Below are 12,489 nucleotides of genomic sequence, written 5' to 3'. Positions count from 1 at the left end.
ATGGCATGTACAGTAACGCGCATTACACATCACAGATGTCTCTCCATCCCCAACACGACTCCTCGTGCTGTTGGCAACCCCCCACTCCGTCAACCACCGACGATTGGTTACAGCTGGCACGGACCCCGCCTCCGTAACGGCTGCATCATTTCCTGACTGGGTCTGCGGGCGTGACGTCACCGCCACGAGGGAGTGGTAACGATTGTTGTCAGGGGAAACCGAGGATACTTATAGCAGCGATTCTCGAGTGGGGAAATCATTCCAGGACATACTTCAGTCGTGTTGGCTAGTGTGGAAAGGAAGAAGTATAGAGACTTTGCCTCTCGTGTACAAGAGTGGAGTGAACTTTGTAATTATGAAGGCTATTACCGCAGTTTGTGCATCTGGTGCAGCGAGTGTTGGTGGAGTGGCTACGGGACGTGTTCATCGGCAGCGGCGTGACGTCGAGAACGAGGAGATTCAGATGTACCTGTCCAAGCTGAAAGAACTCGTACCGTTCATGCCTAAGAATCGGAGGTTATCCAAGTTGGAAGTTATCCAGTATGTTATAGACTATATCTGTGATCTTCAGTACGCGTTGGAAACCCATCCTTCCGTCGCAACGGCTGTCGGGAATGTCACAACGGCTGTTACAACAACGACGACGACAACAGCGGCGTCGCCAGTCGTCCAGAGGCTTACCAACTCCCCCACCGCGAACAGCGGCAGTGCCGTCAGCCCTAGACAGCCTCTCGGAGTCCTAGCGCCGAACACGATAGTTCCGAACACATCGTGCGCTACACAGGAACAGATCTCAACGGTAAGTTCCTGCCCTGTCCAATCTCATATTCGTTTGTAAATCTTTATCCCGTATTATAATATTACCTGAAAGTTATGGCATTGCAATGTAACTTTCGTCGGCACATATTCAATCTTAATATAACTCCCGATATGACTGTCACATAAAATAGTTATGTTCATGACCGTTATTATGTCCAGTTAGTGGTTTTTTAAGATCTCGCACGTACAGAGAATTTTGTTTCTTAATATAAGTTAAGGGGAGAGAATGGTATTTTTTAAAACTTTTTCCTATTTGGTGTAAAATATTAATTTTTTTGTATGTAGAGAGCTCATAGCTGTGGCAACTCAACCAAATAAAAATAAAAAAACTATTTGGGGGCCCAAATTTGAAAAAAAAAAACCCAATTCAGGATTGTACTAAAACCGATATATCTAAACCGTTTTTAAAGATAGATTCAAACAGTTTTTTGCAATGTATTTGCAAAAGCATGTTCTACAAACTGTGTGTAACAGAATTTTGATATTGGTCCCTACGTTTGTAAAATAAACAATTAAAATTTAATAACAATTTTCTGATTTCTTTTCTTGCAAACAAACGGACGTATTTTTAAAATGAAATCAATTAAGAAAATTCTGTTACAGGGAAAAGTTCCCTAATAGTCTAAAGAATGTGTTTTCTAAATTTCATGCATGAATCTTCAATAGTTCAGAAATTATATCCATTTTTGTCTGGCAATGTAGCAAAAAGAAATGAAGTTACTGGAAACCGATAAAAGCGGGCGTGTGATTTAAAAATCCATAGCGCAGGAAGTGTAAAAATGACGTCTCAACATCCGATAAAGGCACAAATACCCACAAAATGTTATGCAATGCATTCCACACATATCAAAGGGTATTTTAAAGAAAAAAAAATTGAAATTTTAATTTACCGGAAACAACAATAAAAATGGGCGAGTGATTTAAAAATCCATAACGCAGGAAGTTTAATAATGGCGACTCAACATCCGATAAGGGCACAAATACTCACAAAATGTTATGCTATGCATTCCACACATATCACAGAGGATTTTAAAGATTTTTTTTTTTTTTAATTTACTCATTTTTCACCAAAAAATACCATCCTCTCCCCTTAACATAGGTATTTCAAAGACGGAATTGGTTGCTATGATACATTATGTAATTATCAGTCAGTTTGTAAATTCATCGTATGCAAGCATTTTCTTATAGACTGGATGCCCTGTTAAATGCTTGGCTAGTTACGTACTTGTGGGATTCCCTGTTACACATGTGAACGATCGTATTTCTCATACTGACGACGTTGCCCAACGAGAGATCTTTAAACTTTGTCGGTTGCATTATAATCTGACTTCCGTCACCCATTTTAGCAGCCTTCACTCCCATGGAACTCTCCATATCTCATTTCCACACCGGAACTGACGCTCGTTTCGATTACGTGCGTTTTAAACGATGTCCAGTGCGTTGTTAATGTGGTTTTTGTAACGTTGGTATCGCACTGTTTATGGATTTTAATTTGGTTTCGCTGGATCTTTAAGTGTCCACGCAACTTAATGAATTCACTGTAACCGCATAGAGAATGGTTTTGGGAAAAAAGTCGGCTGTATTCTTCTAATGGACATGCAGTTTGTTTAGTGTGTGTATCGTTAATTTTTGTTTCTAGAACTATTATGAAAATTGATCATTTGTACTTACATTAAAGTTGTTTTTTGCTATGACTTAAAATTTGATATTTTTACTATATACTAATAAACATTTTGGTACTCCGTAATTTATATTTAAAATTTAGAGAAATGTAAGTTACCTCCCAGATCTGAAATATTTGGAAGTAGTCATATTTTGTCAAATTGGTCATCCTTTGCTTTATGTTGCGCACTTTTAACGTCTGGTAATTTTGTATCCTGTCAACACCTGTGGAGTAACGGTCAGCGCGTCTGGCCGCGAAACCAGGTGGCCCGGGTTCGAATCCCGGTTGGTGCAAGTTACCTGGTTGAGGTTTTTTTTTTCCGTGGTTTTCCCTCAATCCAATACGAGCAAATGCTGAGTAACTTTCGGTGCTGGATCCCGGACTCGTTTCACCGGCATTATCACCGTCATTTCATTCAGACGCTAAATAACCTAGATGTCGTAAAATAACCCAATAAAATAAAAGTTTGTATCCTACATACAATGGTTTGTCTACACCTGTGGAGTAACGGTCAGCGCGTCTGGCCGCGAAACCAGGTGGCACGGGTTCGAATCCCGTTTTGTGCAAGTTACCTGGTTGAGGTTTTTTTCCCGGGGTTTTCCCTTCAACCCAATACGAGGAAATGCTGGGTAACTTTCGGTGCTGGACCCCGGACTCGTTCCACCGGCATTACCACCGTCATTTCATCCAGACGCTAAATAACCTAGATGTTGATACAGCGTCGTAAAATAAAAATAAAATAAAATTTTGTATCCTACATACAGTGGTTTCAAATAAATTGTATTGCTTCGTGTCATTTCTTGAACTCGATTTCTCAGGATGTTATAAGGGGATAACATCAATACTTTCTTTCCTGTGTATTGAGTGATTTGTAATAGCAAACTTTCGTCGAAAATAATCCACGGCAAAACTAGTTGGCATAACCTCGCAGAGGGCGGTGCGGGTAGCGGGCGGCGCTATCTTGTCGTGCACACCTGTGTCCTGGATTTCTTACCGTGGCGCGTCCATAACCATGCAGTACTTGGCACGGCGTGTTAGCCGTGATAGCGGTGATTCGTGGTCACACACCTGGGAAAAGGGCTTAAGGCTGCTCCGCACTCACTTTATACCGGAACTGTTTGTGTCGAATCCAATACCACAGAATATGCTATCCATCATGACTGCTACAAAAGTTGATCAATATAATATTTTCCGCAACAATTATGACTGCCACAAAAATTGATCAGTATAATATTTTCCGCAACAATTGTGACTGCCACAAAAATTGATCCGTATAATATTTTCCGCAGCAATTATGACTGCCACAAAAATTGATCCGTATATTTTCCGCAACATTTATGACTGCCACAAAAATTGATCAATATAATATTTTCCGCAACAATTAGGACTGCCACAAAAATTGATCACTGTAATATTTTCCGCAACAATTATGACTGCCACAAAAATTGATCAGTATAATATTTTCCGCAACAATTGTGACTGCCACAAAAATTGATCAGTATAATATTTTCCGCAACAATTATGACTGCCACAAAAATTGATCCGTATATTTTCCGCAACATTTATGACTGCCACAAAAATTGATCAATATAATATTTTCCGCAACAATTAGGACTGCCACAAAAATTGATCAATATAATATTTTCCGCAACATTTATGACTGCCACAAAAATTGATCAATATAATATTTTCCGCAACATTTATGACTGCCACAAAAATTGATCAATATAATATTTTCCGCAACAATTGGGACTGCCACAAAAATTGATCACTGTAATATTTTCCGCAACAATTATGACTGCCACAAAAATTGATCAGTATAATATTTTCCGTAACATTTATGCTGCCACAAAAATTGATCAATATAACATTTTCCGCAACAATTATGACTGCCACAAAAATTGAACAACATTATTTTGCGAAAATTTCTCACCTTTTTGCACATAAATTTCAATTACCATAAAAATGCAGTTTATTTTGTGTAAAATTTGACTGACTGTTAGCGCAGTACGTGCAGTTGTGAAAATTTTAAACTAGAAACTGTATATATACTAAACAAAAATTTTAATAGTAGACTACAACTCGTAGTCTCTTACATTCAAAATTAGTCTGTTTATAGTATTGTCGGCCTAGGTAGCGTAGTCGATATAGCGCTGGCCTTCTGTGCTCGAGGTTGCAGGTTCGATCCCGGCCTAGGTCGATGGCATTTAATTGTGTTTAAATGCTACAGACTCATGTCAGTATATTTACTGGCATGTACAAGAATGTCGGCACACCGGCGTCGCTGATATAACCTCTGCAGTTGCGAGCGTCGTTAAATAAACCATAATTTAATTTTAGTATTTATTTTGGTGAAACTAGCGCTGGGGTAGTTCTGGTGATTTTGGAAGTGAAAATAGTTGAATTTATAAGGGATTTTTTTTTGTGGGGATGCATTTGATCGTATATGCAAACCATAACAAAAAACTACCAACCAAACATAACTTGGCACAGATTCGTATATGCAAAGTGTATAAGCGGACTAAGAAGGGAACTACCTCAGCGCTAGTTTATCCTTTAAAGGTGTTTAAGTATGAAAAAGTATCTTCGGTTCATATTGAGGTATCCCGTCTGGAATTTCAGGCATTAGCGCCGTGGTTTTCCTTTTTATTTTTCTTTCGGAAAACTGTCATTTTTGTTTTAAGGTGTGTTCTATAGTCCAGTGGCATTCAAGTTAGTGGGGTTTAAAAAGGGTGCGTCAGCTACTATGCCTATTCGCGCCCTTAGCATTCAATCTTCTTTTGCTAGCATACCTCTAAAATTTATTATTTTACCTTCTTGCCCCCAATCTGCATTGCAATATTATGTAAGAAATAACAAAAAGACTGTGATATTATGAAAGAAAAAATATAAAAACTGCAATAATTATCAACAAGTATAATAAAGTAAATATGTCAGTATTTTTACATAACTAGTCATTGGTATGCGAATCCTTTGAGACAACCACGCGTACCTCCAGATTGAATACCGCTCCCATAATGCATTAGTGCATGTCGTTTAGCAGTTTTTATTGATAAGGATGATAGTAATTAAGACATTTTGGAAAGCGTTTCAAAATGGGAGTACATCGAAAATATCACATTTTTTTGTACACTATGAATTCTACCATACCACATGCTTGTTAAGTCCAGGGTACTGTACTAGTAAAAGCCCGATGCCATTCAACTGAAGGATAGCTCCCCCTTAAGCATAACACCTGCAACTCCAAGACATTCACATCCTCTCTCTTCATGACATTTGGTTGTCGAAATTAGTTATTAATAACACGTAAAATGTTTCCGGATAACAAATCTATGTCGAATGATTCTTTCCCCCTTAAGTTAGAACGAAAATGCATTTTTAAATCTATAATACAATCCTGTTATTGGTTTCCCATTGTTTACGTCAACAGTTTTAATTGAAAGTGTGCTTCTACTTCTTTCTCTTTTCGTGGACTTAATACAAAGGTGGTATTGTTCGTATGTTATTGTGTTTATGCTAATACATTCAGAGAAATTTTCTTTGACATTTGGCAGTTTACATTGAAATGGGAAACTAAGCTTATAAATGCAGGTATAATCATTTAAGTTTTGGTTACCTGTATTGTGTATTGTATGATCAGATTTGGAACAGTTTTACAGATGACTTCATTTCTCTGTAATTGTAGCCCGTATGACAGTTGCTGATGAGGAAATGTGGCTTTCTATTTAAGGCAATATCACTATCAGTAATTAATGAGACATTTTTTAGGGAAAGGGAATTGAAGTTGAATGTTTAATTCGCGATGTTTTGAGTGAATTTTGTGAGAGAGAAATTTTTGCAGTGTCCTTTTAATAACATGTAAATCACATGATATCAAACCTGACACGTACACCAGTAGCATCGCAAGTTTAAGAAGCCCTTTATTATACAGGCAATGCAGTTTTGTTCTTCTACATACTGTTATGACGACAGGTGCAATGATAGCATGCGGGATGCGATCACGCGCGTCTAACCTGCATGTCTATAACTCATTTTCACTTACGATTTTAAATCTGTTTTATTTGACAGGTTCATTTGTGTAACGGAGTTACATACGAACATAAAATTAGTGTGTAGGTGTAGATAGGGGTAAATGGGTTGAGTTAGACCTTGTGAAAAACTTAACAAGTCTTACACCATAAGAAGAAATATATACTGTAGGCAGGGTTTAAGTAGAAAATAAATAATTGTCGCAAAACTGCATGAATAAAAAATTATATTTGTCCAAATTGCGAAAACTTGTGCAATATTATAAATAATTGTACAGAAAGATAAAATTAATAAGGTATGCAGAAACAAAAAGTTACGTAATTTGTTTCTTGGAGTTTTATTACTTTTAATCCATCTTACCACACTCTAGATATACTTCAGCAGTGAATATTTAACAAAAAGTTAAAGAACAGAATACTAATATATTAAAAAAATAATAATAATAATAGCATAATAAAATCGACACTAAACAACATGAAAATAATACCATAATAGAAAAAAGAAAGTAAAATACATTGGAATATAGTAAAAGCAACTCATTTAGTACAAATAGTTAATATGGAAAATTTAAGGAAGAATATAACAAAATGAATGTAATAAGATAATAATGAAAAAGAAAAGAAATACGAAAATTAAATAAAATTAACAATAAAAAGGGTATGATAATAAATTCATCTAGTGATCTACTTTACATATGTAAGTAAATTATAAGACATATTAGAATCGATTACTACTGAATTTACATCACTTTAAAGTACGTTATTTTATGGGCATTTTAAACATTGAACTTCTTTACGAATAGGCCGTTCAAGATTTATTGTTAGCAGAATGCTGAAAGACGGTTTCTAATTACAGTTTTTGTTACAAGATTCATGCAATTAATCCTAGCTCACAATTTACAGTAAGCGATGGAATTGTATAAATCAGTTAGAAAAAACTGTTAACTTGCATGAATTTTATTGTACCAATTTTTTGAAATCCATTCCTGAACATCTATTGCTCAATTTTTTTTTAACATTGCCCATGCTATTAGCATTTCATTTAAATTCAGATTCTCCAGAAGTTATTAGTTCATGCACATCTCTGATTTCATTTTCCCCATTACCATCTTCGTTTCTGAAGTCCAATGTGGTTGTCGCATTTTTGCACATTCATATTGAAAGTTTGTTGCATTTTTAGAAGTCGAGTAGCAACCCTGACTGTACCTACGTGAACTGACGACAGAGTCCCGAGCAATTGTAACATCACTGAAGATAGAGAAGTTACTTGGTTCTTTTTACAGAATTTAAACCCAAAGTCTTCCTAGGTCAATATATTTTACTCTGAGGAAATGGTACTTTATCTAGAATACAGGACGGAGGGAAAGAAATTTTGAAACGTTCCTTTTTAATGGTTCAAATTTAAAGTAGATTTATTTGATGCAATAGCTCTGTTGCTCAAATATTTTAACCGTTTACCGGAAGTGGTAACCAGCAAATAGGATGTAGACTAACTTCCTTTACCGATTGGAGATGACGTCACCGATCGTAAGATGAATTGGCTTGCAGGTGGCAGCACAGGGTGGCCCGTCCGGGGAAGCACAAGACTCGCATTCCTTTTTTAAAGATTGGTCTTAGTCTCGTTTTGCAGTAACACCATAATAGTCAACATCTGCCACAAACGTGTCTCAATGGGGTGAACGCCTACGGTATGCAGTAATCACCGCGATTGTCAGACTAGACGATTTCACGTTCGTTACAAATCACGTTTTCGTTGTTACCCGTAGCCTTTTTTTTTTTTTTTTTAAACAAAAAAGTATAGACTATGAAATGGCATGAAATTTGGACTGTTGTGTTTCTGAAAAAGCTGTCCTAGTGGGAGGGAGGTTCTATTCGTGCAGAGATTGGAAAGCTTCAACGCTTGTTGTCAGCTGCTTACGTTTTGTTTCTGGTTGCCATAGTTTTCCCACCCACTTCGCCGTGATGTTGCGTCTTGCACGACTTGCCCAACTGCGCTAGCCTATTTCTTTCAATTAACCTTTTTTTTACAAGCCTCTCCTTCCTCCTTTGCGGATTAGAGAAAGTTCATGGTATTGAGACTTGTTCGTCACGGTTAGGGATTATTTCATTCACTTGGTCGGTCACCTGCACTTTTACATTAAAATGGAATAAAAGAACTGTTACAGTTACACGTAATCAATTGAGTTTCACTATTAAATCGAAAATGAGGTATAATTTCGTGCTTGGCAGTATGGAATCCTACGTTTCTTGTCAGCTGAGAGAGGGTAGCTTTTCTCAAACCTTTTGAAAGTAACAACGTCTTCTAAAGATATTAAATATTTGCTGTTCGTGTAGGACCATACACTATTTAAGCTGGTTGAATACAATTGTTGAACGTAACAACTTCTAAAGATATTGAAACATTTGCAGTTCGTGTAGGACCGTACACTTTTTAAGCTGGTTAAATACAATTGTTGAAAGTAACAACAACTTCTAAAGATATTAGACATTTGCAGTTCGTGTAGGACCATTCACTATTTAAGCTGGTTAAATACAATTGTTGAACGTAACAACTTCTAAATATATTAAACATTTGCAGTTCGTGTAGGACCGTACACTATTTAAGCTGGTTGAATACAATTGTTGAACGTAACAACTTCTAAATATATTAAACATTTGCAGTTCGTGTAGGACCGTACACTTTTTAAGCTGGTTAAATACAATTGTTGAACGTAACAACTTCTAAAGATATTGAAACATTTGCGGTTCGTGTAGGACCATTCACTATTTAAGCTGGTTAAATGCAATTGTTGAACGTAACAACTTCTAAAGATATTAAACATTTGCAGTTCGTGTAGGACCGTACACTATTTAAGCTGGTTAAATACAATTGTTGAAAGTAACAACAGCTTCTAAAGATCTTAAACATTTGCAGTTCGTGTAGGACCGTACACTATTTAAGCTGGTTAAATACATCGAAACCAGTCCAGATAAATTCTTAAGGCTTCGAATTTACTTATTAATTAAAGTTCTCTCGTAATATAATTGCAATTTGTAACTTATATTTCCTAAGTATGTAATTGTTTTACGTTGGAGCCCAGTAATCTTGTTAACGTTACGCGATTCAGTTTAGAACGTTACAAATATTCCCTCGTACTGTTACGAAGATTGGTGCAGGAAGACTTGTAAAATACTAACAGGCCTACATTTTATTACATTTTGCTATTGCAGACAGATGTAGTATTTGTTCTGTACAACCGCAAACCGTAGTCCATCATTTACCATAACATATAAGTTATAACAGTATCAGTTTCATTTAGTGTTTTGAGAAGGGAGGAGTTACAAATGTTAACATGTGGCGGTATGAAACTGTTGAAGAATTCCTGTTTGAACGGTAGCAGTTAAGGGATAGAAAGGGGGCAGTGCCAGTTTTTAAATGAATATTATTACCCTCTTTATCCCGGCTTAAAGCTTTGTGTTTGGAAACAACCTTTATTACTATATCAATAACTCTGATACACGCAGATGTTACATTAATTCGTGATCTGCTTTTACTGGGGAGTGGTGTGGGTAACTTCTTGTTGGGTGGGTGAGGGCTGCGAGAGAAAGAGAGGAGGGGAGGGGAGGTTTTATATTTAAATAGTGAACAAACAATGTGGTGAAAGTTCCCACGGAGGCAGCCACCCTTCTCTGTCACTCATGTCCCTCTCAATATAAAATGCACTAATAATACCCATAGAAGCTCTCTCTCGCACACACACAAGCTGGTTAGCACTATAGTCGATCTATGCCAGCCGTACGTCCGTCCGTCCGGCTGGCTGGTTGTCTGTCCTCATGCATTAGATGAGCGAACACCTGGCATTGCTATGAGTAAAGCAGCGAGAATGACTTGGTGGGAATGGGAGGGGGGGAGGGTTAGGACCTCAATAACGGTCATGCTCTCTTGCCTTGCTTGGGACCATCTGCAGCCCATCTCTGTAACACGTGCAAAACTTTGTGTTCATTTGAAACAATCTTAAGTACTCCCTTCCTCGTAATTCTTCTTCCTCCAGGCTTTCTTTCTCCTTCTGATACAAGGCTGTGGTATACAAGTAAAGGATTCTAGCTGTTTTGATTGGAATACATTCTCGTTAAATTACACCCTACTTATCTAGAATATGTTTGTGGGGGGGCTGAAATCGAAGCTCTTACGACTTCCATAAGTTGTGAGAATTTTAACAATTTGTTACAATTTAATAGGAACTGTATAGTTAATTTGAGTATTCTATGAAACATGCATGAGAAGGAAAAAACCTATAGAAAAATAAACCACGATTTAGATAACATGAATAGTGTTTAAAATGACTTCAGACTAGTAGTTAGTATTTCTTAATGTTTAAAATGACTTCAAACTACTAATTGTTGTTTCTTAGTGTTTAAAATAACTTCAAACGACTAGTTGTTGTTTCTTAGTGTTTAAAATGACTTCAAAAATGACTTCAGACTACCAGTTGTTGTTTCTTAGTGTTTAAAATGACTTCAAATTACTGGTTGTTATTTCATAATGTTTAAAATGACTTCAAACTACTAATTGTTGTTTCTTAGTGTTTAAAATGACTTCATACGACTAGTTGTTTCTTAGTGTTTAAAATGACTTCAAACTAGTACTTGTTTCGTGATCAAAATGAATATACCAACATATAAAAAGATAATCACAATAACGTATTTCCTCTCTGATTGTTACAGACGCCCGTTCACCTGGAGAAGGTAACGCCACCTGACAGCCGACCAGTATCATGTTGAGTGAAGTCAACTCATCATTATTAACTACTTGTCATCGTCATCATCATTAATAACTTTTTTTTCATATTCATCAGAGAGAGTGAACATTTCGTCCTATGCATGAGACACACAGAAGTGACTGAAGATGTTTTTTTGTTTTTGTTCCTGATAAAGCGGAGATGAAGTGAAGCCTTGATTGGCTGATGTACTTTTCTTCGCAGTTGATGCATGAGATCGAATTTGTGCGTGTTAAGACTTCACAATTCTTTTGTTTTATTCACTTTTTCGCCAGAACTTTCTTTGGAACTTTTCGAGTATTAATGAATACTGGACAGTTTTGTTGGAAGAAAACTTTTGAAGATCTCAGAAGTATCCAAATTACTCGAAATCATACTTGGTAATGACTTTCTAATACATTTACTAATACTAAGTATTAGTTGTAATGTTGCAAAGGGATATTTAAAGGCTATATGCATATCTCAAGCTGTATTAGTGCAATCCAGTAGCAATTAAGCCACCTTCTTTAATATGAATCTGTTCAAAGTTGAGGACTTTGGTTAATGTCCTTTCTTTTCCTGGCTGTGATATGAATACCCTACGGGAATTTCTCAAGACAGCAGCACAGCAAGAAGTGAATACACGTGCTGTTGTACTTTTCAGAGCAGAACCATTTCGTTATTTTCAACGTTTTGTGCAACTGAACTTTCAGTCTTGAAAATTAAGATGTTCATGCCAAATAGAATAGTACGATTTTTTTTCTCAAGTTATTTGCCAGATATTCGCTCTGGTCTAAGCATTCAGATTATTTGCCAGGAAAAGAAATGATAATGAAGAAAAAGTAAATAGTTTTATGTAATTATAAAATTGAAGAGAAATTCACCACGAACCTTTGTTGTGACAACCAGAGAAATGGTAGCAATTGACTTCTGACAATCTGTTGCATATAAACGATAAGTTAATTGATATATTGTTGATTATATTTGTGATACAATGGAATCTGTGTGATGCTTCTGAAACTTACAATATTTGCGAATAAGTCATTCCAATATTAGACTCCTTATATTATGTTTCTTACATAAGTTATATTTCTTTATTATTGACTCTGTAGTACAAGAACTATAAATTTGTCACATGATCATTCTTTCTTTATCATTGATTCTATAATACAAGAACTATAAATCTGTCACATTATCTTTCTTTATTATTGATTTTATAGTACAAGAACTATAAATTTGTCAA

General features: G+C 36.2%; 1 protein-coding gene across 1 annotated transcript; it reads left to right on the top strand.

Moving 5' to 3' along the window:
• Window positions 1–226: 226 nt before the first annotated feature.
• emc (Basic helix-loop-helix domain-containing extra-macrochaetae) lies at window positions 227–12,013 on the top strand. Its single transcript, XM_069832039.1, has 2 exons — window positions 227–799; window positions 11,215–12,013. The coding sequence occupies exons 1-2, from the start codon at window positions 356–358 to the stop codon at window positions 11,269–11,271; spliced, it is 501 nt and encodes a 166-aa protein (XP_069688140.1). The 5' UTR covers window positions 227–355; the 3' UTR covers window positions 11,272–12,013.
• The last annotated feature ends 476 nt before the right edge of the window (window positions 12,014–12,489 follow it).

The sequence above is a fragment of the Periplaneta americana genome, chromosome 7 (genome assembly GCF_040183065.1).
Source record: "Periplaneta americana isolate PAMFEO1 chromosome 7, P.americana_PAMFEO1_priV1, whole genome shotgun sequence".
Taxonomy (NCBI): Eukaryota; Metazoa; Arthropoda; class Insecta; order Blattodea; family Blattidae; genus Periplaneta; species Periplaneta americana.
This window is presented reverse-complemented; position numbering and strand designations above follow the sequence as displayed.

Bases quoted from the DNA above. Each gene is read 5' to 3' on its own strand.
- emc (XM_069832039.1), top strand. From the start codon at position 356: ATGAAGGCTATTACCGCAGTTTGTGCATCTGGTGCAGCGAGTGTTGGT. The intron at 800-11,214 runs GTAAGTTCCTGC...TGATTGTTACAG, and splicing joins CACAGGAACAGATCTCAACG to ACGCCCGTTCACCTGGAGAA.